Here is a 25,057-nt window from a genome sequence, read left to right as displayed (position 1 = left end):
TAATACCTATTTGAACAATACCAACACACAGGTGAGCCAGGCTGATTCCAGCCATGTCTTTCTCAGCGTTCAGCAGAGACATGGGGACCTTGGCATGAGCTGACACCGGGTCTGCCAGTGTCATAGAGCTGGGAATCAAGCACAAAATTAGGCTCTGGAGCTAAAGTGTGGATGTTGGACTAGGGTTTAGGGGGATTGGGCCCATCTCTAATTTTATGGTCTCTGATGGTGATAGAGCTCAACTGAATGAATTCGAGATCTGCTGGAAAACTGGGTGTATGGCTCGACATGGAAAATTCCTGATGTGTTAGAAATCTGACTGTACAGAGCCCTCTTACAGGCTAGCAATGAACTGACTGGCTGCAGGAACATAGGTCAGTGGAAACTGAGTACATTTGAGTAACTGATGTGTCCTGCTGTGAACTGTGCTCTGAGCACATATATACCCAGAACGGGCCTAAGGCAGGCGTTCTCAAACGTTTTCCTAGCATGAACTACATTGTTAGAGAGAGTGTTGTACAAAGCATATCCCTTCTCCCCTTGGCGATCACATATCATCCCTGTAGGAACTACACCAAGTGCTTACATGGGTAATTCACAGTAGGGGAGTATTTATGTATTTTTAAACTCTCTTGTAATGCAGATTTTTAACAGTGAGCGCGATTAAGCAGTGGAACAGCTCACCCAGGGCTGTGGTGGATTTTCCGTCGCGTGTAGTCTTTTAATCGAGAAGGGACAGCTTTCAGAAAGATCTGCTCTAATTTGCCCAGAAGTTAAGGGCTAGGTGCAGGAATCCCTGGTCGGGTTCTCCGGCCTGTGTGATGCAGGGGGTCAGGCTAGATGATCATAATAATCCCTTTTGGCTTTAAAATCTGAGGAGCTGGCACCATGGGACCAGCCTGTGCTGTCTGGACCACGTTGGGAGAATCACTGCCATCAGACAATGGGCAACCATCTGCATATGAGACGAGGATGCTGGCAGGTCCCCCATGCACTGCCGGGCCATCTGCCAGGTTCCTAGCCCTAAAGATGGGGTGACCTGCTTTAATCTGCCCTCTCTCAAGGGAGCGGATGGCACCATTCCCTCTCTCATGACCAGGCCTCCAGTTTGCACAGTCACCCTGACCGGAGCATGGGGACCCCCGGTGCATCCCGGGGGAACATCAGATAGATAGAGGGGCTGAAGAGTTTTGGTTTGGTGATGATGTAATCCCACCTACCCCCCTCGCCCAGTGAGGGCATGGCCTGGCAATGCAATCAGCTCCCCCCAAGGGGGATAGTGCCTGTATCTCCCCACCCTGCCCTTAAGGCGATAGGGTCTCCTAAAAATGTTGGAGTGCCCCTCTTCCACCTCCCCGTGGGTCCCCTGTGCTCCAGTATCTCCAACAGGCTTCAGAGCACACTGCACTGATCTGCCTGCTGCAGCCACTCCTCAGCAGGTGGGGAGCCCCAGGAGGACTCTGCACCCAGATCCCAGAGCCAGGCGAGGACGCTTCAGTTTATCTTGACACCCCCTGCCCTTTTCTCCCTTTTCCCAACTAGCCCCAGCAAGAACTTTGTGTGTGGGGTGTGTGTGTGGGTGGGGTGAGGGATGGGGTGCTGAAGGAGCACAGGGGAAAGTGTCCTATGGGCAGTGGGGGCCATAGGGGCAGGGGTCTCGGGTAGTGGAGGAGCCCTGTGGGAAGTGGTGAAAAGGAGGGAAGGGGCCCATTGGGCTGTGTGGGGAAGAAAGGTGGGGGGTGGGGAGTTAGAATCCTTGGGCAGTGCTGGAGTCTTATGTGGGGGGCTTAGGGGGGAGGGTTATGACCCTTGGACAGGCAGTGTGGGGCACACGGGGGAAAGGACCCTTGGGCATTGGGGGATCCCACGGGAAGGGTTAGGACCCTAGGGTAGTGTGGGGGATGCATGGAGGGAAGGAGAAGGATCCTTGGGGGCAGTGACGGGGGCGCACGGGGGGAAGGATCCTGGGGCAGTGGTGGGGGGATTTACGGGGGGGAGGATCCCGGGGCAGCGCGGGGGGCGCACGGGGGGGGATCCCGGGGCAGCGCAGGGGGCGCACGGGGGGGGGAGGGGATCCCGGGGCAGTGGTGGGGGTGAGGAGGGGAAGGGGCCCGGGTGGTGGCTAGCGCGCCCTGGCCGGCGGGGCTTGGAGCGCAGCGCAGGGCACAGGTTGCCGGCTGCGCCCCTCTCCATCCTGCGGGAGCGCAGCGCAGGGGCGGCTCGGGTGTGGGCGGCCGCGGGGCTGTGCGGGGCGCAGCGCCCGGGGCGCGGGTGGTGGGGGGCGCTGAGGAGTTCGCTGGCTGCCACTGGGAGCAGGGCTGCGGTCTCCGTGGGTATCAGGCTGGGCAGCGGCCGGCCGGGGCTCCCCGCCGCGGGACCGAGCTCCCCAGCTCGGCGCGGGGCTAAGGGGCCGCCTCCGCCACGGGACCCACCACCCACCCCTGGCAGAAACTGCCCCGCTGCCGGGCTCCTCGCTGGGCCGCCCCGCACGGCGCGGGGGAGAGGCGCGGGGGGTCCCCGGGGGCCACGGGCGAGCGGGAGGGGAAGGAAGGAGAGAGGCGCAAACCCTGGGTGGAGGGAGGAGATGGGAAGCCGCAGCCAGCCTGGCGTGGCAGAGCCCAGCTGACCGCAGCGTGCAATGCAGCCGGAGCTCCAGGGCGCTCCCCCGGGATCCGCGGCGGAGCAGGAGCCGATGGCCGCTGGGCAGGCGAGGGCTCCGGCTGGGCTTCGTCCGGGCAGCAGGGGTCAGGGGCTTCCGGAGAATAAACCCAAACTCCCTGCCCCTCTCCCCCGCAGAGCGGGAGGTCAGCGTGCGGAGCCGGTAACACGCTCCCGGTCACCGCGGAGGGGGAGGCGCCGCTGAGATCCGCTTAGCTGAGAACATCGAAGGCGGGCGAGCGATCGACCTCGATTCTGTGCTGGGGGCTGCCCAGCATCGTCCCCGGGGCAACTCCCTCCCTGGGAGGGGGCCGGCGCGTCTCACACAGCTGTGCCGGGGGCGGGCAGGGGCGTGGGGAGAGAGCGGATGCTACCCCGAGTCTCAGATTTACTGAGAGTTAATAAAAAAAACTCTCTTCTCTCTTTTTCTTTCCCAGGTGTTGCTTATGGCCACAAGGGGGAGCCCAAGTCCGAACATGGGAAGATCGGATTGATTTCGCATAGAGTCTCATAAACTCTCTCTTTTCCTGTAAGCTTGCACCTGTTATGTCCAAGATCTGGCACCTGCCTGACAATTACTTTGAGTTCCATAGGACCAGAGACCTAGGATGAGGAGCACTGGCTTTGCCCTGAACCTGCTTTTGATATCCCCACTCTTCTTAGTGTGGACAGTGGTCGCCCTCGACCTAGGACAAACTCCTTGCACCACCCTGGTCCAGGGGAAATTCTTTGGGTATTTCTCCTCCTTTGCTGTCTTCCCATTGAACTCTTCTCTGTGCTCTTGGATTATCCAGAACCCGGACCCCAGGAGGTACACCTTGTATATGAAGGTCTTGAAACCCACTGGCATATGTGACCACCAGCCAATACGCACCTACCAGTTCGACTCTTTCCTGGAGTCCACCCGCACTTACCTGGGTATGGAGAGCTTCGACGATGTGCTAAAACTGTGTGACAGTTCCACTAGGTACTCCTTTCTCCAGTCCAACAAGCAGTTCCTCCAGATGAAGCAGACCATGTCCCCGGCAGAAGGTGGGCACGTGCGACGGAAGCCCACCAAGGCTCAGGAGCGGGACTTCTCAGTGGAGTACCTGGTGGTGGGCAATAGGAGCCCTAGCAAAGCCGCCTGCCAGATGCTCTGCCAGTGGCTGGACACCTGCCTGACCACCAGCAGCAGCTCCCACCCCTGTGGCATCATGCAGACTCCTTGCTCTTGCTCCGGAGGAGAGGTGCTGGATCAGCCCAGCGAGATGTTGGGGCTACCCAAGAAGAAGGAAGATTGTTTTAAGGATGGGATTTATTTGGAAAACTGCATGAGCAGCCCGAAAGACAGCAGCCAGGTGGAGTTCCTGGGTAAGTGCTGAAAGCTCTTTGTGTTTTGGGTGGAAGGGGGGGCATGTACGGTAGATCTCTCCTGGCCTATTTTGTTCTTGAGACTGCGTCCATCTCCATGGTATCTGAGCCTCCTGCTCCCTCATCTTAAAGTCATTATCCATCCTAAGCAGGATCAGTAATTCCGGTGGCATTTGATTAGCATGTAACTGAAACGCAGAGCAGATTAACAGGAACAAGCTCAGGTTGCTTTCATTGTTTCTCAGGCTTCGTGCCTTATTTATTTGTTTCTAATGGAGCCTCAGAGACGATTTGAGAGTCTTACCCATCAACAAGCAGGTTTCAAAAGCCCCCTAGCCCCACAATAAACCATGCCTGAAGGGGCCATGACTCAAGTCACCTCTCACGTCAGGTTCCACCGTGCAGCCCCATCCCCATTTAGTGCATAGGAAATATGTAAGCTGAAGTGACTTCCAGGGCCAAATAGGACTGACACCAAATCAAGACAACATGAATGGAGATTTTGATTACGGTCCCATCTATAGCTGTAAAAGCTCTTCAATACTGTCTCTGTGGGTAGCTGGGGGCAGGCGATAAATGTTTTCTCCCTCCTTCTTTGGGTATGTCTACACTACGGGATTAATCCGAATTTATCTAATTCGAATTTAGGAAACCGATTTTATAAATTCGAATGTATTCGGCCACACTAGGCACCATTAATTCGGTGGTGTGCGTCCAAGCTACCGTAGTAGCATCGATTTCCAGAGCATTGCATTGTGGGTAGCCAATAACATTGAATTGCCAATAACATCGAATTGCGGCCACACTAACCTTAATTCGGATTAACAATACCGATTTTGACGCTACTCCTCTCGTCGAGGAGGAGTACAGAAATCGAATTAAAGGGCTCTTTAATTCGAATTAAATGGCTTCGTTGTGTGGACGGGTCAAGCGTTAATTCGAATTAAGGCAGCTAAATCCGAATTAAAGTCGTAGTGTAGACCAGGCCTTTGTTGTGTTTCTTTCTCTAGTGATTCCTGGAGTCCACAGCATGTGCTGTGCATGGCAAGAGATAAAAAAGGAAGCCTGTGAGGTAGAAGGCGATGGGATGTAATGGACTGAACATAAGACTGAAAGCTGGGGACTCCTGCTCCTAATCTCAGCTCTCACGCTGATACCTGCTTGTGTCAAAGTCGCTTAACCTTTCTGCATTTTTGGCATGACGGGAATGGTTTTGTACTTTCAGAAGCAGCCTGTGTTAGTGGCGCTGTCTGAAGATAGATCCCATTAATCTCCTTCAACTAGACAGCAATGAGGAGTCACAGACTCTCCAGCTTCAAAACAGGGCTTCTTGCATCTATTTTTGTGTCTGCATAAACCATTTTGGTTTATTTATTCTTTCTCAGTTCCTGACCGAGCTATCAGCAAGGAGATGGTTCAAAACTGAGACATGATACTAGAAATGGGTCTGACCCAAACACCCCCACACTTTGGAGAAGTTCTGATCTGCATTTGAATTTCACAGCTAGACTCTGTCTCTTTAAAACACCAGATTCAAACAGCTTCCCAGATCATGGGGAAGTTTGGATCTAGATTTGAAATTTGTGGTTCATGCCTGGCTCTATATAATACCCAGCTCAGGAGTGGCCCCGGGCTAACCCTTGTGGTAGAGAAAGAGACAGGACTTGGTTATAATGAATTTAAAGGAGATTTTCCAATGAGGCTGCTGGACACAGATGAACCTTGTAGTGCCTAGTATTCTCACACAGGGTATCTTTTTAGTCCTGGCTTGTCTCTAGCTATTGTAGAAGGATTACACTAGAAGTGCTTCACTGTTGATTTTGTGGGAGCTTTTGTATCTCAGGTGAGTTTTGAATCAATATGCTCAATATTGGTGCTGAGCAAATAAATCCTAACAAGGCAATCACTTGTCTCTTTTCCTGTTTATGAGCAGATTGTGAAATTTGTTATTCAAGAATTTCCACAGATTTCTTTGTGAGATGTTTTTCTCTACAGGAAGAATTTGCAAAGAGTTCCATGTGACTGGTTTTGTGTAGCGCTGGTTAGTTCCATAAATCACGCCATTCCCTTATAGGATGATTTATGCATTCAACCAACATATCATGACCTTTTCTTTATTTTATTATTACAATTGAAGGTGAAATTCAAAATTAGCTTTTTGGCAAATACTGGAGCATTAAAGCTTTATATTGGCTTTTTGTGAGGCTCTAGTAAAGTTTGAGCACTTGAATGTTCCTGGAAAACAAATATGAACAGGTCTCCGATGTGGAATGAATCAAAGTTCTTTTTGGATGTCAAATATTTGTGGATTTTTTTGGGCCCTTATTCATATCTGCACAATATTAAAGATAAAGAACTAGCAATTTCATTGACTGAATGCCACCAATGTGAAACTGATTAGCACTCGCAAAATATCCTGTGTCTGCATGCAATGGCCTGCCTGAGTCCCTGTGTCAATTTTGGTTGCTGCAAAAGCCAGGTGAGGAAAATATAGGGGTTCCACCTCAGACATTGAACCAATAATCTCTGCCAGTATTTTGCAGGCTGAACCTTTGACTCCGTCTCCTTAATTATTGGTGGTGGTTCTTGTTTTGCATTAGCAACCTTTTTCCTTTCCCAAAATCATGTTTCCTTTATGGCTTCTCACTGCAGAGACTTTAAAGCTATAGGGTTTGAGCCATATAAATGTAGCTGAGTGATCTGGGGCAAGTAGGAAATGCTCGTTAGTGGTCTCAGGGATTCTTCCATGGGTTTCTAGATGTCACCCCCAAAGAAAGCAGACAGACGTGTCCTCCAGCTCTCGTTTGGACATACAGCAAGTGGGGACGTGCGGCATCCCTGAGCCCAAGGTATTGGGTAGCCTCCAGAATTCCCTCCAATATGAGCTGGTGCTGGTTCAGAAGAATGCACTGGACTAGATGTTTTCAAAGGGGCCAGATCCTCATCCCTTTCACCATCAGTCAGGGTTAGATGTTACCCTCTCCCCATTTCATAATCTCTAACAGGAATAGTTAGGAAAGGCTCCAGATGCATTCTGTTTGTGGATTACCTCTGTCTAGAAGCATCTGAAGGATGGCTTTGTGGCAGAAGAATAGGACTAAGCACCATGAGGTCGGCCACCAATTCCCTTGGAGACCTTCGGCAAGTAACTTAAACTCCTCAGTCACAGCTTTGCTTTCCCCATCTATGAAGCTGACACAGTGACACCTACCTCTTAAGGTCATGAGAGGCTTAATTCATAATATGTTTGTGATTTGAGACCTCAGACAGAAGGGAGTAGTGAGGAGCAAAGCTTGCCTCTGACCATGGTACCTATCCTGCTTGTCGCTCACCCTGGTACCTAGCATAAACACTAGGGTGACAAGTTTGAGTGTGGTTGTCATTTGACCATATTCTCTGCTCCGCTCCATAGGTCTTCTGCAGCAGGCGGTATCTCTGGGGGCAGGAAACTCATCTGTATGGATGTTGCTGCGTTTATCGAGTGCAAACATCAAGGTGACTGAGAGGCTGTTTAGGACGAGGGGATAACTAGGAGTAGTAGGATGCAAAGCGAACACTGGGTAAAACCTGCGGACAGTGAGATCTGCTGGGATAGGCTAGCTCCCTGTGGGAAGAGGTGAGAAACCCAGCACTTGAGACCTTAAAACTAGACTGGGCAAGGTTGAGAATGTTCTTTAGAGAACAAGGCAGCACTGGAATGTGCAGAGGACGGACTAAAAGGCATCTAATGGGTCTTTTCCATCCCTATGTTTGCATCTTCATATGTCATGATTTGGGGCTGACAGCTGAACTGATCATGCTTAGAGGCAGGATCCTATGTGGGTTGAAAGCTAATGCCACCTTCTTGCAAAGCGCTTCCACTGAAGTCATTGAGGGTTCAGGGTGTTCAGGACTGGGCACTAAATTTTACCTGCCTTTCGTATTCAGGAAGGGATCAAACTGAAGGTGCGTTCCCCCTCATCCATCTCCCAGCAACAACAACTGTTGGGCAAATGGGCTACTATGACATTTCCAAATGCAGGATTATTTTTACTGGATCAAAGAGACTGCTTTGGAGAGGCTAAACTGGGCTATGGGGAAAAAAAAAACCCTCTGGCAGGTTCCAGAGATGGTATTAGCTATGAAGATAGTTCTGTTTGTTGCTGCCCATGGAGCTTATCCTGGTGATCAGCGGCACTTTGACGTGCGTTGGCAGTTGCAGCTTGCCTGTCATTTCCCATTTTGTAGCTGTGGGTACCTCGAGAGCTATTCAGGATTATACTGTTGCTGATGGACTGCACTGATTGGAGAGAACACTAGTGAGAATTAGTCAGGAGGGGAAGGATTACACTAGGTCACAGTGAAGAAAAATCAAATGTTATCGTCCCAGAATGACATGAGCAATGTGGGACAAAGGTTTACAGGTGGCTGCGTAAGTTGTGCCTGAAATACAGTGTTTGTGGGCCTGCTGTGTAGGTGGAGACTGTATTAGTGGGTGGAAAAGGTATTTGCACCTGGGGAATGGAGTAATTCCATGAACAAACTGCAATTTATGAGACAGACTCACAAATAGAGTGTAGGGGAAGGGGAACAGCAATAGGAAATAAACATACAAGTTGGGAGATTTTCAAAGACACAAAAGGCAGTCAGGTGCCCAGCTCTCAGTGAAATGCCAGTGCAGTTGGGTGCCTGACTGCAGTAAGTCTCCTTTGAAAATCCCAGATGTCAACTGGATTCACTGTAAACAGTAGGGCAGGTGTGAAACTTTCAGAAAGACTCCAGTTTGACAGGGTAATAAAATAAGGTTAAGTGGGTGCTTAAGTGTTTTGCTGAATTGGGCACTTAATTAGTACATAGCTAATTCTGTCCCAAATTTATCTGCACCAGGAAAGAAGAATAGAAATCAAAGAACATTTAAAATACCTGGAAGGCCAAAATGACTGGTAGCAGCAGCAATACCTACCGTCTGCATAGTCTACCTCCAATGTGTACATGATGCTGTCTCGGAGCTTCTGATTTCTAAAACCTGTTTAGCTGCTGTATGATCTTGAAATCCAGCATTTGCGCCTTCATCAGATGCTTTTAAAATACATGGGTTATAAAGCCAGAAGGGACCACTGTGATCATCTAGCCTCAGCTGCTGCCTAACACAAGCCATAAAATTTCACCCAATGAGTCCTGCATCGAGCCCAATAACTTGTGGCTGAACCAGAGCATATCTTTTAGAAAGACACTGAATCTTGATTTCAAAACGCCCATGTGAAGGAGAATTTATGACATGCCTTGGTAATCTGTTCCAATGATTAATTATCCCCAATGCTAAGAAATTATGGCTTATTTCCATTTTGAGGTTGTCTACCTTCAACTTCCAGCTGTGGGGCCTTTTTATGCCTTTGTCGGCTAGATCCAAGAGCCATCTAGTATCTGATCTCTTCTATCCATCTAGGCATTACAGGTCATGACCAAGTTGCCACTTAACTTTCTGTTGGATAAGGTCAATAGACTTTGCTTCTTAAGTCTCTCTTTGTAGGTCACGTTTTTCGGGCCTTGAATCATTCTTGTATCGCTTCTCTTAAAGCATGGGCAGTAAAAGTGGACACCAAATAAAAGCCTCTTTATTACTCTCTATTCATCTGACAGAACTCTGAGCTAAACTCTTGCCTTCTGTTGCAAGATAGAGGAGAAAGAGTGGCAAAAAAAAAAAGTACCTACTCCCCAAAAATATTTCCTTTTTTAATCCTTGCTGCTTGCAAACCCTCATTCCTCATGCACACAAAACTGCTACTGAAGTGTCTGGGTCCCTTCCATTAGAGTGCGAAGCTGTGACACTTTTCAGGGTTATCCAATTTGTGCTGGGTTAATCACTACCACCCGCTCGCAGTGGGAGGGAGCCCTGTCTGTGCCCACCAGGGGAAACTCTCCCCAGCTGCTGGTTGATTGGCAACATACTGGGCTCCATGAGCCCTGCTCTGTCCCAGTGCAAGCTAGCAATTTACACACCCCACTTTGTTACACGCGAGTGCCCCGTCCCTTATCTTCTGGACATCTGCAGCGTTCACTGATCCGCTGCCTCTGTGGAGACAGCGCTCCCCAGTTCACCAGTTTCACCTCAGTTCAATGCTGCCCTTAGCACAAGGCACTCAGACATATGTATAGCAAAACCAAATTAATGTTTATTTAATAGAGCTTGAGATGAAAATTTAAAATAAAAGCAAGTAAAAGGATTTGGTAACAGGTTAAAAAAATATACAACACAGTCTATAGCCTATACTTATTAACAAGTTACTTTCCTGTCTAATAAGGTATTTCTTACCCAAATGGTTAGTCCTTCCAGGGCTTGTCCAGCCCATAAAGCTGGGGTCCACTGTTCACGAGACCTCCCCTTCTGATTGACAGTTCTATCCTGTAATGGATAACCACTTGGGCCAATTCTTCTTGTATACAGTCCCAGGCTATTGTTTCAGAACACTTTTCTCAGAACACTTCTTGGGTTCTTTGTCTTTGTAAATCTCCAGCCTGCTTAGACTCCAGACGGTCAACATAGGCTGTGTCCATGGGTGTCCTTTGTTCTCATGTTGATTGGGTCAGCGCTCGGACTCCCTCTCCTTCAGTGGTAGGTTTCATTCCACGTAGGGTTGTAGATATCCTGCAGGTTGCATAAATGTAAAATTGTTTCCCAGACAAACATCTATTAGTCAGTTGTCAATGGTTATTCCGTTGGCTAGCCACTCCCTCCAACAGTTACTCAGTTCTTAGCCCCTCCCTCCAATGGTTATTCAGTTGTTAACTCCTCCCTCCAATGGTTATTCAGTTGTTAACTCCTCCCTCCAATGGTAATTTAGTTGCTAGCCCCTCCCTCCAATGGTTATTCAGTTGGCTAGCCACTCCCTCCAACAGTTATTAAATTCTTAGCCCCTCCCTCCAACAGTTATTCAATTCTTAGCCCCTCCTTCCAATGGTTATTTAGTTTTAGCTCCTCCCTCCAACACTTATTTAGTTGCTAGCTCCTCCCTCCAATCGTTATTCAGTTGTTAGCCACTCCCTTCAATGGTTACAGTTGTTAGCTCCTCCCTCCAATGGTTAGTCAGTTGTCAGTGGCTAGTCAGTTGCTAAACCCTTCTTCCAATGGTTATTCAGTTGCTAGCCCCTCCCTCCAATGGTTATTCAGTTGCTAGCCCCTCCCTCCAACAGTTATTTAGCTGCTAGCCGCTCCCTCCAATGGTTATTTAGTTGCTAGCCCCTCCCTCCAATGGTTATTTAGTTGCTAGCCCCTCCCTCCAGTGGTTAGTCAGTTACTAACCCCACCTTTGCTTAACATGGGATTGAAATGCAATGCTGTTGCCATAAGGCTTTCCTGCAATGTTACATGCAGAGGCTGGAGCTTAGCCCCTCCTTCGACCTAAGCTCTGCTCCTCTGAGTTCAACATCAGAGATGGCCTCAGCATTCCACTTCCATCCCCTGTGGTGTGAAGAAGTCATGGCCTCATGAAGTCGTGATCCACCTTCATGCCACAGTTTGTTGAAACTTCTACTTCGCTGTGCTGCAGAAATAACGCTTGTGGTGTCCCCACTGTTCATCTCTGAGAGCCTGGATGGGGTGCCTACCCCACACTGGGCTCTGAGGGATTAATAGAGTCCTAGGGAGGCTGTGTAGGAAGCAACCAATCACAGACGGGATTATAGGAGCAGCCAATCAGGGCCAGGCAGGCCCATATAAGAAGAGCGGCAGTACAGAGCAGTTTCAGTCACTCTCTGGAGCTTGAGGAGGGAGGTAGACTGGCTGCCTTGCAGGTGGAGGGCAGCAAGCACCCTGGGCAGAGCAGTGCTGCAGGCTGAGGCCCTGAGGCTAGGGCAAAGAGGGTGCTGGGGCCGCGGGGAAGTGGCCCAGGGAGATCCACAGAGGAGTCGGAGGGGATGCAGTAAGTGGCTGCCATCTATAGGGTCACTGGGCCGGGACCTGGAGTAGTGGGCGGGCCCGGGTCCCTCCCCCCTGCTCCTCACCACTGGGGAAGTGGCTAAACAGTAGACTGCGCTTGCCACTGAAGGAAGTGGCTGGACAGCGGAATGCAGCTCCCCTGGAAGCGGGGGACACAGAGTGTGGCCCAGCCGGAGGGCAGTGTCACGAAGAGGACGCCTCAGTCCTGGGAGTGACGTGGGTCCAGGAACAGAGGTGACAGTGGGCGAGTCACCACCAGCACTGGGATGCAGCCCTAATTCCCCGGACAGCCAGCAGGAGGCGCCGCACTGGTGAGTCACGCCCCGTCACAGAGGCATTTATTGCCTTGTACATAACCCCATCTGGATAAATCACTCCTTACGTAAAAACATCTCATTATTGGTGTGCGTGAGCTCAGCCATCAGGAGAGTGGAGGGGTCAATAATAACAAGTATAATTTGGACGGACACTGCCAAAGTACCATCTAGATGTCCTGCAGCACCCCCTCCGGTTCATCCTCCTCACACAGTGGGCCGACTGCATCCCGGCTAGAACCCCACGGGCCCAGAGGAGTTCCAGCAGCTCCCCTGTGGCCTAGACTGTGATGTGGAGAAACCAGGGGGCTTGGGATGCAAAGCCTGGGACCCAGGAACTGAAAGCAGATGGCGAAAGGCTGTTGCTGCAGCTCAGAGTTCCACAGAGCCTCCACAAAACAAGCAATTATCCGCAGGCTGAGTGCCCAGAGCAGAAGGGCTGGAACCTGACCTGCTTTTGTCTGCCAGATCCCGCTCACGTCTTTTGCATGAGGTACGGTTCTGCAGGCGTGTCTCTCTCTTGCGCGTTCAGCATTTGAAAGCAAAGGGCCTGGATGGAGGACGCGGTGCAAACTCGGCTCCTACTGACCGCCACGTGTGTTGAGGGCGCGCCGCATCTTGCAGGGCCCGTTTAAAACAGCTCTGCAGGAGAGCCTACAAAGGCATAGAGGATGGTCTAGTGGTTAATGCACTGGGCTAGGCCTTGGGAGATCTGGTTTCAGTTCTGGCCCTTCCACAGACTCTGCGTGACCTTGAGCAAGTCATTTAATCTCTCCGGGCCTAAATTCCCCATCTGTAAAACAGAGATGCAAATAGTCCCTTTATCTGTTTTGACTATTTAGTTTGTTGGAGCTTCAGGCAGGCACTAATGACATGGTGCCTAGTACAGTATGGCCCTGTTTTCAGGTGCTACCTAATAATAATAGAGTCAAGGTATTTTGTTTCCCATCACTGCCATAAATCCAACCCAGGTCAGCGCTGACCAAAACCTCACGTCACCTGATGTCTGTGTGGTGAAGTGAATTGGGCTTAGTGCAGTACCTAGTGACCAGATTTCCTGTTTGCCCCCAAAGACCCATCTCCGTTGGCATGCATTGCTGGCATTTCCAGAGGGCAGGCCGTGGAAGTATAAACTTTACTAGTAGAGATGCTCACAGCTGAGACATGTTAGTGAGACATATCACTGCCATCGTCCATGCTCTGCCTTTTGGCTCTTATCCTGCAAACCAAGTCAATTGGACTACTCACGTTCTTAAAGTGAAGCGTCTGCGTAAGGGTTTGCAGGATCTGAGGGTAAGCACTGTGTAGTATTCCACTGATCTGGCTGTCAGGCCAGCACGACAGTCCACAGGCGCTGACTTTTGGTTTTGCTGGTGGGTGTTCCTCTCTGCCCCCTCTCCCCCATGCGAGTGGTGGGCGGGGCCTCGGGAGGAAGAGGCCAAGCGGGGACAAGGCCTTGGGGTGGAGCCTGGGTGTGGCTGCGGGCGGAAGAGGCCAAGCAGGGGCGGGGCCTCGAGGCAGAGCAGGGGGTGGGGCCACACTCTGGATGTCGGGGCCCACAAAAGATTCATCCGGCCCTGCAGGTTCTGAGCACCCCCTATTTTTTTTCAGTGGCTGCTTCAGCCCCGGAGCACTCACCAAGTCAGTGCCTATGCGACAGTCACTCGAACATTTTAAGATATAAGGGAGGAAAGACAGAAAAATGACAGGCTCTGTTCCAATCTCAGCTCAACAGCTTGTGGACATGATCACAATGCAGAAAGATCAGCAGTTACCTTCAGGAAGTGCCACTGTTATACCAAAGAGACTAAAGGTGGAATTTACATCCAGTTGTTCAGGGAATTTTACAGGCAACTATTCCCATTATTGCTATGAGGGGACTTTTATGTGTCATTTAACGAGCAGAGCCATGGTGAAAGCTCAGCCTTTTGGTTATGCATCATTTTTTTTAGTTCATCATTATTTAACATCGTCTCATATTCAGGCTGTATTGCAAATGCCCCAAAGTGTTTTGTATGAGAATACGCTGGAATTTAGATGCAAAGAGATGCCAAATGCTAGATTCAAAATCCTCACATATTCGGGATGTAGATTTACACACCTAACCCCCGGCACATCCAAATGAAGATATTACTCCAGTAGAAAAAAATATGCACATATCCATTCACAGCTCTTTTTACTGTTCACCCGGTGTACGGAGACTGTAGGCAGAGTGGAAAATGGAATCTGAAATGCCTTCTTAGCACTAGAGATTTGTTCTTCTAGGGCCACTGAGACACACTGGCAGGGGCAGTGTCAGAGAAGTTTCCCTTTTTATGATAATTATGTATTTGTATTACAGCAGTGTCCAGAGGCACCCAAAAAGATCAGGGCCCTGTTGTACCAGGGGCTGTACAGACCCAGAGTAAGAAAAAGTCTCTCCTGCCCTAAAGAGCTTTCCATCTAAATAGACAAGACAAACAAGGGGTGGGAGAAAGGTAGATGTTACTATCCCCGTTCGACGGGTGGGAAAGCAAGGAACAGAAAGATGGAGTGACTTTCCCCAGGTCACATAGAGAGCTTGTAGCAGCACCAGGAACTGATCCGAGCTCTCCTGAATCCCAGTCCAGTGCCTTAACAGTGAGATTCCTTCACCCCTTTCTGTTGCCCATGTTGTACCTGCTGTGTGGAGCAGTCCAGGACATTGTTCTTCAGGAATCTCAGTCTTGACCCTGCATCTTCTTCCCTGTTTTATTTTTTTAATCCCCCATAATCAGTGAAATTCTAGGTTCTGTGACTCCTCCCACATCTAAAGGGTGGGCGGGCCTTTCATTGCTTTGCTGGACTCTACCCATCGTCCTAGGATTTAAATATGTGCTTTGGGTGAACCCATGCAGAACACATTTTGAAAATTATCAGCCAAACCCCAGTTGATAGAAATTGCTGTAGCACCATTGAGGCCAGCAAAGCTAAGGCAATTGACACTAGTTGAGGATCTGGCCCTAGATGAGTTATTCGTTGAGTGTTTTTTCCCTCCATGTGGTCACCCTGTCGGTGTCACTCAGATCAGAAAGTGCTGTGTATGCACACAGCATACCTTGGCCTTGCATTTGCCAAAGACTAGGGACCGACTGGCTAAGCGGCAGTTCTGCAGAAAAGGACCTAGGGGTCACAGTGAACGAGAAGCTGGATATGAGTCAACAGTGTGCCCTTGTTGCCAAGAAGGCTAACGGCATTTTGGGCTGTATAAGTGGGGGCATTGCCAGCAGATCGAGGGACGTGATCGTTCCCCTCTATTCGACATTGGTGAGGCCTCATCTGGAGTACTGTGTCCAGTTTTGGGCCCCAGACTACAAGAAGGATGTGGAAAAATTGAAGAGTCCAGCGGAGGGCAACAAAAATTATTAGGGGACTGGAGCACATGACTTATGAGGAGAGACTGAGGAAACTGGGATTATTTAGTCTGAAGAAGAGAAGAATGAGGGGGGGTTTGATAGCTGCTTTCAACTACCTGAAAGGGGGTTCTAAAGAGGATGGATCTAGACTGTTCTCAGTGGTAGCAGATGACAGAAGAAGGAGTAATGGTGTCAAGTTGCAGTGGGGGAGGTTTAGGTTGGATATTAGGAAAAACTTTTTCACTAGGAGGGTGGTGAAGCACTGGAATGGGTTACCTAGGGAGGTGGTGAAATCTCCTTCCTTAGAGGTTTTTAAGGTCAGGCTTGACAAAGCCCCGGCTGGGATGATTTAGTTGGGGTTGGTCCTGCTTTGAGCAGGGGGTGGGACTAGATGACCTCCTGAGGTCCCTTCTAACCCTGATATTCTATTCTATGATTCAAAGTGAGCTACACAAGACCATGCAACCTATTTAAATATCCTGCTCATCAGCCTTTCTGAATGTGATGGCATTATAATGCAGTCTAATAGGATGGGATGTCCTTTAACACAATGTCATAATCACATATATGTTGTGTTTGAATTTTTGCTCCGGTTTCAGCAATGCAATAACACTATATTACAGCACAGCTCATTACGCCAAATGTTCACTTTGGACCCTGAGCGCTGTATACAGTCAAATGAACAATTACGGACCCATGATACCCAAATGGCTAGAAAGTAATAATAAAGGGCTGAGCCTGGCTCAGTCCGCGTAGCTGGGAGCTGTGAAATGTGCAGCCTCATTCCTTATAACGAACTACGCAGCGTCAGCTGGTCAGCTCCCCTTCGTGCCCCAGTCAAGATGTTTATGCGCGATACATGCAGCGTTGGCTACCAATGAACACCAGTGCTGGTGGGAAGAGAAGTGGCTGGCTTTTGCCGCAGCTGATTCCAAATGCTAGAATGCAATGACAGCTTGTGCATGTTGGATGGGGGTGGGGTGATGTGTAGAAAAGGAGGTGTCGGGGGGAGGATATGGGAATGATGCTGTTATTGGCAGGTGCCCTTCACTCTGTAGCCTTGGGTAATGCCCTGGCACATGTTTCTGGCTGGAAAGTGATACCCTGGCAGCTTCTAACATGTAAACTGGAGAGCCCCGGTGTAGTTTTTTCTTATGACAGCAAACGGGTGTTTCCCTGGGCTATTGTGTTTTTTCTACATTTGTTTGGAATCTCTCTCCAAGCTGCCCGAGTTATTGGTACGCAGCTAAGTTCTGCAAATTGTGCTCAGTGGGAGCATTTGAAGCACCAGAGAGCTAACATGGTTTTTGTTATTTAATGGAGGGAGTTGCTCATAGCCCCCTTTGTCTAATAGCGTAGGTCCTTCTAAAGGGCACTCCTATGAAGTATTGTCCTCTGCCTCCAGGTTCCTGATCAGGTCTTTGGAACTAGCAGCAAAGAGGCTACTCCTAGAGAATCTGTTCCAGGTTTGACACTGAGCCCAGGGCTGTATGGGGCAGGACTTGGGGGGTTCAGGTGAAGGTCAGCCCTGTGCAGAGGGCCAATTCGAGGTCAATGCATCACTTAAGTCCCCCTTGTAAGCCCTGGGGGGGGGGACCGGCTTAAGTGGGACTTAAATGGTGCATAAGTCTAGAGCGTGTCCGCCCGTGTCTCCCATGCAATGCAGGCACGATCAAGAAAGCTGGTAGTCTGTGCCCTGGTGGCCTGGGACGCAGCACCCAGTTCTGTGGACCGTCAGCCCACCACTAACCTTCCAGCGAAATCAGCCACAGCCTGAGGAAAACAACAGGCAACCGTGGGTCCTGTGCTGCGCTACACAAGCCCTCCTGCCCAGCCACAGTGTCGCTCGTTTACCGCTTGGCCAGGGCTCCCAGGAGTGGAGGAATAGTCACAAAGGGGCAGACGCCAGATGGGGCTTATCTCTGAGGGAAATAACTGTGGGCACTGGGCTAGCTTTGAAAGCTTTGGAGGTGCGGTTCAGCGATGAACCCCTCTCAGATTCGAAGATTATGGAATCCTCCTTGGTCTCATAATGTATTATTATTGTGTATTCGTTATTATTGTGGCAGCAGCTACGAGCCCCATCCTGGGCCAGGCCCCCCCGGTGCTAGGCACCATACAAACACAGAACAAGAAGACCGGGCCAGCCCCAATGAGCTCACGATCTAAGTAATCAGGCTGATAATGGCGTAACAAAAGGCTCTTTTTCTTCTGAGCATTCCTTGCTCCAGTGGATCCCAAATACCTGCTGCCTTGGTTTTGTTTGCTTTTGTTTTCCCATTCTGGTCCTAGCGGAGAGCCAAGAAAATTAAACCACAGCCCGCAACTTTTTCCCCTCTCCAAAAAAGGTTAATCAGACCTTTCTATACCCCAGCCTGGGGTCTGAAGTGCCGGCTTGAGCCGAGTTTAGGGCAAAAGGTTGAAGTTTGATTATCCAAATTGTGTGTTGATTGTTCTTATTAATTGATTGTACAGTCCCCATGTATTCTGCAAACTAGAGATGGCTCTGACCCCAAATCCCCGTACAAACGACTCCAGATTTGGAGGTAGTTCAGACCCAAATCCAGCCTTTGTAGCTTGGAGCCACGTCTAGTGTAGACGTGTAAGCAGGCAGAGCCCCGGCCAAGAAAAGAAGCCTCCAGTCTAGTCTAATCCCCCTGGTTTAGTGATTTGATTGTTTTTAAATTAATGCAGTGAATGGGAAAAGGGGGAAGGCTAAGACACATGGAGGTTGAAATCCTATTTTGATCCACAGAAAAGGTCTGGCACCTGCATAGCCCCTTAGTTACTGCAACTGCTGATGGGCGGGGCCAGCGCTTCCACTAGGTGACCCTAGGCGGCAGGATTTGGGGGGCGGCATTTTGCCACCCTCGGCGGAAAATCGGCGGCGGGGGGTCCTTCCACTCCGGGTCTTCGGTGAAAATTCGGTGGCGGGTCCTTCACTCGCTCCAGGACCCGCCGCCGAAGTGCCCCGAAGATATGGAGCGGAAGGACCCCCGCCGCCGAAGACCCCAGAGCTGATAAGGCCTCAACTGGAGTATTGTGTCCAGTTCTGGGTGCCACATTTCATGAAAGATGTGGACAAATTGGAGAAAGTCCAGAGAAGAGCAACAAAAATTATTAAAGGTCTAGAAAACATGACCTATGAGGAAAGATTGAAAACATTGTTTTTGTTTAGTCTGGAGAAGAGAAGACTGAGAGGGGACAAGTACATAAAAGGTTGTTACAAGGAGTAGGGTGAAAAATTGTTCTTGTTAACCTCTGAGTGCAGGGGACTGGATTAGATAACCTGGTGAAGTCCCTTCTAGTCCTTCACTTCTATGATTCTCTGCAGAGGTAGGTTTTAGAGTGATCTTGCCCTCGGCCAAGTGGGCAGCAGCACTCGCCCTTCATCAGGCCTGTTTTTGTCAAGCAGTTTCTTTTTTCTTTAAAATAAATCCCCAAACAACTTTCTCCCCTGCCTCCCCTGGCAAAAAACTGAATCTGGAACCCACAGTGGCGTTGCCGCAGCCTGTTAAGAAGGAAAAGTAAACACCCAGGAAGTCATGCCGTTCCTTTCGGCTTCCAAAAAGAAAATGGGAAGCAGTGGTCTGGGACTCGAGATCTGTGATCTAGTCCCAGCTTTATCATTTGCTTGCTGGCTAGCCTGGTGGGAGTCAATTCAGTTCCCCCATCTGTAAAATTTCCCCATGATCCTGACCTGCTTTGTCAAGTGCGTTGAGCTGTATGGCTGAAAAGGGCTATATTAGTGGGATTAGGCTCAGGGTGGAGGAATGAGACAGCCAGAGAGTTCTAAAAAAGCACCCTATCTTTCAGAGTCAACCTTATGATCCGTAGAGTCCCAGGCAGTTATGATTCCCTCCAGTAGAAGGCAGTGGTGAGACACACACACTAGCCCATACATGACAGTAGATTTTTCTCATGGTAGCTCGACTTCCTAAAACTACAAAAGTTCTAACCTTGGCAAGGTCACGTCAGCACTAGATCATTCTCATGTAGGTAAACTGAGGACCACATGGTTGACTGGGCAGGAGGATCTTTTGGATCAATCTTCAACGATGATCATGTTTGCTGTGTCTGGAAATTAAAGATCACATTTTTCCACCCCAGAAGTGGTTGTATTTCACTGGTGCTGTACGCAGATGGTTTGTGAAGCACTTTGGGATGAAGGCTCTATAGAAATATAAGGTAGCATCTGTGACAAAGCTTTAGCTAAGGAGAACTTCACTGTTGTTCCTATGCTGCCTCTTAAGGCTTCTTGTAGCTTTATAGCAATTGCAGGTCTAGAATTCAGGTCTTCCTGATGAAAAAGCATAGGTGTTTACCATCAGAGCTACAGGAAAATCTCTGCTTTAGCAGGATATTAACATCAGAGTTGGGGGGGACTCCTGTTCCTGTCTAGCTCAGTGGTTTGAGCATTGGCTTGCTAAACCCACAGTTGTGAGCTCAATCTTTGAGGGGGCCATTTAGGGATCTAGGGCAAAAATCTGACTGGGGAGTGGTCCTGCTTTGAGCAGCAGGTTGGACTAGATGACCTCCTGAGGTCCCTTCCAACCCTGATATTCTATATTTTTGAGAGTTCAAAATTTTTTCCTGTCTCAAATCAGGGTGAAAAGTTAAAAATTTGAAAATATTCCCCAATAAGAACATTTCCCCCCGCCCCCATTTTGGGTCAGTCGAAACACTTGTTTTGATTTTGCCTTTTTTAACTTTCTTTTCAGTCTAATTAGCTCAAATTTTGAAGTGAAAAGTTGTTTCAAACCAGAATGTTTTGTTTAAAAAATGTTGAAATGAGGCATTTCGACAGTTTTGAAACTTTTTTCCTCAACGTTCTTTGGAGTTGGGAATGTCATTAGAACCTGACTGCGTTTTGCAAACCATTTTGATGTTGAGAACTCGGCTTTTTGAGGAAATAACAATTTGTGAAAACTTTCCTGATCAGCTGTAATTAATATAAATAGTTTGCATTACAGTAGCACCAAGAGGATCTGGACAGAGTTGTGCCTGGTGCTGTACAAACATATAACAAAGAGACAGTCCCTGCCCCAAAGAGATTACAATCCAAGACAAGAAACAACACATGGCTACAAGAAACAGGCAAGGTGAGCACAAGGAAACACTGAGGGTATGTCTACACTGCAATCACGGGGTATTATTGCCGCTTGAGTAGATATACCTGAGCTAGCGTTAACCTAGCTACCTAGATTAAATTATCTGGAACCCTGGATAATTACTCTCGGGGCTAGCCTGCTCTGAAGCGTGTGTTGCTGTGGCTTTTCTGCTCCAGTATCCAAACTAGCTAGATTAATGCTACCTTGTATATGTCTACTCAATCTGCAATCACACCCTGTGCATGCAGTATTGGCATATCCAATTACAATACTGATCAGCATGATAAGCAGGGGGTCACAATACACCAGCTGCCTAACCATTGTCAAGTTTTTTGTAGGCATCACATTCATAGCAAAGAAGAGTTGTAAGGAGGCAGTTAGCATATAACGCGCAGTTTGGAAATTCGGAGAGGGCAGTGATGTACATACACCCTAACAAATAGATGACAATTTTATTATGGTTTAATTTGGCTTCTGATCCCAGCTGCGGTAACTGTGAATCGCAAAGGCTCTTGCTGGTTATAACAAGGAAACACAAAACGAAGTGCTTATTAGCAGTGTCCAAAACAGGCTAGCGTGTTGGGGAAGGACAGGCTTGGGTCTTATTTTATCTGGAGTAGTTTGCTCGCATCTGATTTTCATGCCTTGAGCCATGTGAGTTCTCTTTTTGCTGGACACATACGGTGTGTTCTGTGCATCCCAGGGCTTCCAGAGAGAGGTTAGGTAATACTTTAGTAGGCAAAAGCCATGAAAGGACAGTAAGGAGAGCAGGAAACGGGAACTATGAAATATACACTTGTTTCTATTTCCTGTGTTTGGTCGAGGCTGAGGGTGTCTGGAGGTAGCACGCTCCTTGTGAGAGGAGAAGAAAGCAGCAGGAGAGACTGTGTCCTTCTGTGGGAAGCTGCAGGGGAAGTAACTTAGCTATTAGGGGATTTTGAGGTATATGGTCTGGGAAAAAAGAAATGTTATAGGAGGAGGGATAGCTCAGTGGTTTGAGCACTAGCCTGCTAAACCCAGGGTTGTGAGCTCAATCCTTGAGGGGGCCATTTAGGCATCTGGAGCAAAAATCTGTCTGGGGTTTGGTCCTGCTTTGAGCAGGAGGTTGGACTAGATGACCTCCTGAGGTCTCTTCTAACCCTGATATTCTATGATTCTATCCTGACCAAGGGGGTGGTCAGCCATCTTGCTGGAAAGTAGTATGGCAAGAAGCTGACCTTGAACCAAAGCTGCTGTTTTGTTAAGTTTTAGGCTTTAGAAAGTGTTTTTCAGTTTATTTGCTGGTAATCACTTCTGCCTCTGTCCTTGAGCTCTCTTAAAATCCTGTCTTCCCTTGTTAATAAACTCATTTTACTTTTACGCTAACCCAGCCAGTGCTGTGTTTGCACTGAAGTGATAGCTAACTCCAGTTCAAGTGATATGCCAGGAGGTCTCTTTACAGGAGCAAACAAATTATCTTTATTATTCCTCTGAATGGAGATATCCCCATCTCCTAGAACTGGAAGGGACCTTGAAAGGTCATTGAGTCCAGCCCCCTGCCTTCACTAGCAGGACCAAGTACTGATTTTGCCCCAGATCCCCAAGTGGCCCCCTCAAGGATTGAACTCACAACCCTGGGTTTAGCAGGCTAATGCTCAAACCACTGAGCTATCCCTCCCCCCAGGAAAAGGCTGGACATTGCAGAGCACACGGCTTTGGGAACGTTTGGATCTGGGCAATGTTGAGGTCCTCTTGCCAGGTGTAGTCAAGGCTGGTGGGGGCCGGAATGTGGCTGTGGTGGAACAAGCAGGCTGCCGCAGTCGGAGCTGTAGGTCCAGAGCTGCTTTATACGCAGACACTCAGTCCATGCTTGTGTGTTGGCTGGGAGCATCCAGACCTGGGAGCTACAGCAGCAGAGCATTTTAAGGCCCCCAGGTGATGACCCAAGCCGGGCAGGTGATGACCCAAGCCGTCTCTGGTCTGGATTGCATCCAAGAATGTGACACGCTCCATGAAGAGGTATCCACGTGTCTGCAGCTCTTCCCGTGCTGTGACACAGCGGCTGTACGTTGACCTGGTCTGAGAGAGAGAGAGCTTTGGGCTGGGTTGGTTGTTTGCTATAGGAGATTTTCTCCCCCATTTCTCTTCAATCTTTACCTATTGTTTAGAGAACAGAAAAAGCTGCTCCGTCCTTTCTCCACTGCAAGTGTATCCCTGGGCTATTGGAAGGCTGTGCCCATCCTCTGCTTTCACTTTCAATTTGTAACTCTGCCGCTGTGGTGCTGTGTTTGTTGGCGTGGGAGCACGCACCCTGGAAAAAACACACATATACGTACACACATGCGCCTCTGTCGGAGTACACACCCAGATGTACACACATACATGTGCGGGCACACACAACACCTGGCTTTCTATTCTCACGGCACACAGAGACAGCCAGAGGTTCAAACACACGGCATGCATACACAAAACACACACATGTACACCGACAGATACCTTAACACACAGACACACACACTCGAGACGCTATCAACCCATGAGATCCCGACGTGTGTAAAAACTCCTTTCCAGTATGGATGTGACTCATGTGAATCCTTTCCATGCTGGCAGGTGACCACGGGGATTGGGGTCACTGGTTGGATGGGGGAAGTCCTCTGCTAGCTGATGAATTGATTTTCCAAACAGGCATTTTGTGGCATCTCAGAACATGCTCCTTTGGTTTGTGCTTGTGGGGTTATTCCAGGAATAGTTTAACTGAGAGCCGTAGGAAGCTAATGGTCACCCTAGACCAGGGATCGGCAACCTTTGGCACGCGGCCCGTCAGGGAAATCCGCTGGCGGGCCGGGATGGTTTGTTTATCTGCAGCGTCTGCAGGTTCGGCCGATCGCAGCTCCCACTGGCTGCGGTTTGCTGTTCCAGGCCAATGGGGGTTGTGGGAAGCAGTGGCCAGCACATCCCTCGGTCCATGCCACTTCCTGCAGCCCCAATTGGCCTGGAACGGCGAACCACAGCCAGTGGGAGCTGCGATCAGCTGAACCTGCGAACGCTGCAGGTAAACAAACTGTCCCGGCCCCCCAGCGGATTTCCCTGATGGGCTGCATGCCAAAGGTTGCCGATCCCTGCCCTTATACATGATTACTCTGTGGGAGTAAAGAGCCTGAATCGTTAGTGTCTGAGTGTTCTTGGAAGACTGGAATAAATTGTTCTGGGAATACCAGGTACTCATAAAAATCAGAGTTTGGAAAAGACTTCTGGCCAAATTCTTTCCTTCTGAGACTCCACTGAATAGAGTGGAGGTGTGCTAGGCATGGATTTCCACCGTTTAAAATTGCCTGGTTTTCAGAGCCCTCTGTGGACCTATCCCTGTCTGCTTGATGGAACTTATCTCTATCTGCTTTCCCGCCTGCCTCCTAGTTCAGCAAAGCGTTTATGCACATGCTTAAATCTCTTCATGGTCAGCACAGCAGAGGAGCATGCTTCTAATTCAGCCTGTGCTGAAGTGCTTTGCTGAATAGCGATGGACACGGTCTCGTCTTCCTTAATGCTGCTACTGCTGATGCAAAAGCCTTCTTCCCTACAGCTGCGGACGTCTGACATGTCTCTAGGTATGTCCCCTCGACCTTCTAAAGGCCCAAGACTTGGCTGGGCCCAGGCAGGGATGGCTCAGGATAACTCCCTGCTGTTCAGAGATGAATCTGTTCCTGTTGAAACCCCATGTGGAAACAGAGCTCAAAGTGAGTACTTGGGGAACTAAACCAAAGCCCGTATCCCATCCCTAGAAACTTCCTAGCCCACTTCAGTGCCCAGGACGTGAGGCTGGGTCAGAGAAAAAGAGAACTCCCTCTTGGGAATAGAACAGGGACAGGAGAGGCAAAGAGCAGCAAAGGTTTCTGGGTAAGCCAGGGCAGCAGTGGCATTGATTTGGCTTCCAGCAGGCACTCGGGCAGAGCAGAGAGACGCGCGCCTCTTGCCAGTGGTCAGCTGTGAAAGGCAGACAAGAGCTAGCAAGGCAGAATGTCTGACAGAGGAAAGCAAAGCTGGGACTCTGGACCAGAATCTGAGAACCACCCTGTCGTGAGAGATCTGTTCACACCAGGAGGTCTGCGATCGCTTGCGGCTGGTCGGAGTTCTGCCCTGCGGACATTGGTGTCAATGCTTCTGTCTCTGAGGTTGGAATTTCCTGCCCCTGGCCTGTGCAGTATATTTTGCCTCGAGGAGCCCTTTGGGAATTCATCTCCCATCTCCACTTTTCTGCTTTATCTTCTTCACCCTCCCAGAGGATATTTGGAAAACACACAACCACACTCATACACAGTATACGAGCACACACGGGTACCCATACACAGGTACACA

The 25,057-nt window shown here is 49.3% G+C and overlaps 1 protein-coding gene across 1 annotated transcript in view; it reads left to right on the top strand.

Annotated features, from left to right (window-relative positions):
* Window positions 1-3,266: 3,266 nt before the first annotated feature.
* Window positions 3,267-25,057, top strand: part of ADGRB1 (adhesion G protein-coupled receptor B1) — a 278,120-nt gene continuing 256,329 nt past the window's right edge. The window contains exon 1 of the mRNA XM_065398580.1: window positions 3,267-4,011. Within this exon, the coding sequence (XP_065254652.1) occupies window positions 3,267-4,011 (745 nt within the window). The remainder of the gene's footprint in view (window positions 4,012-25,057) is intronic.

Source organism: Emys orbicularis, chromosome 2 (assembly GCF_028017835.1).
Source record: "Emys orbicularis isolate rEmyOrb1 chromosome 2, rEmyOrb1.hap1, whole genome shotgun sequence".
NCBI classification, from domain to species: domain Eukaryota; kingdom Metazoa; phylum Chordata; order Testudines; family Emydidae; genus Emys; species Emys orbicularis.
The sequence above is the reverse complement of the archived record's forward strand: the minus strand, read 5'-3'. Positions and strand labels throughout refer to the sequence as shown.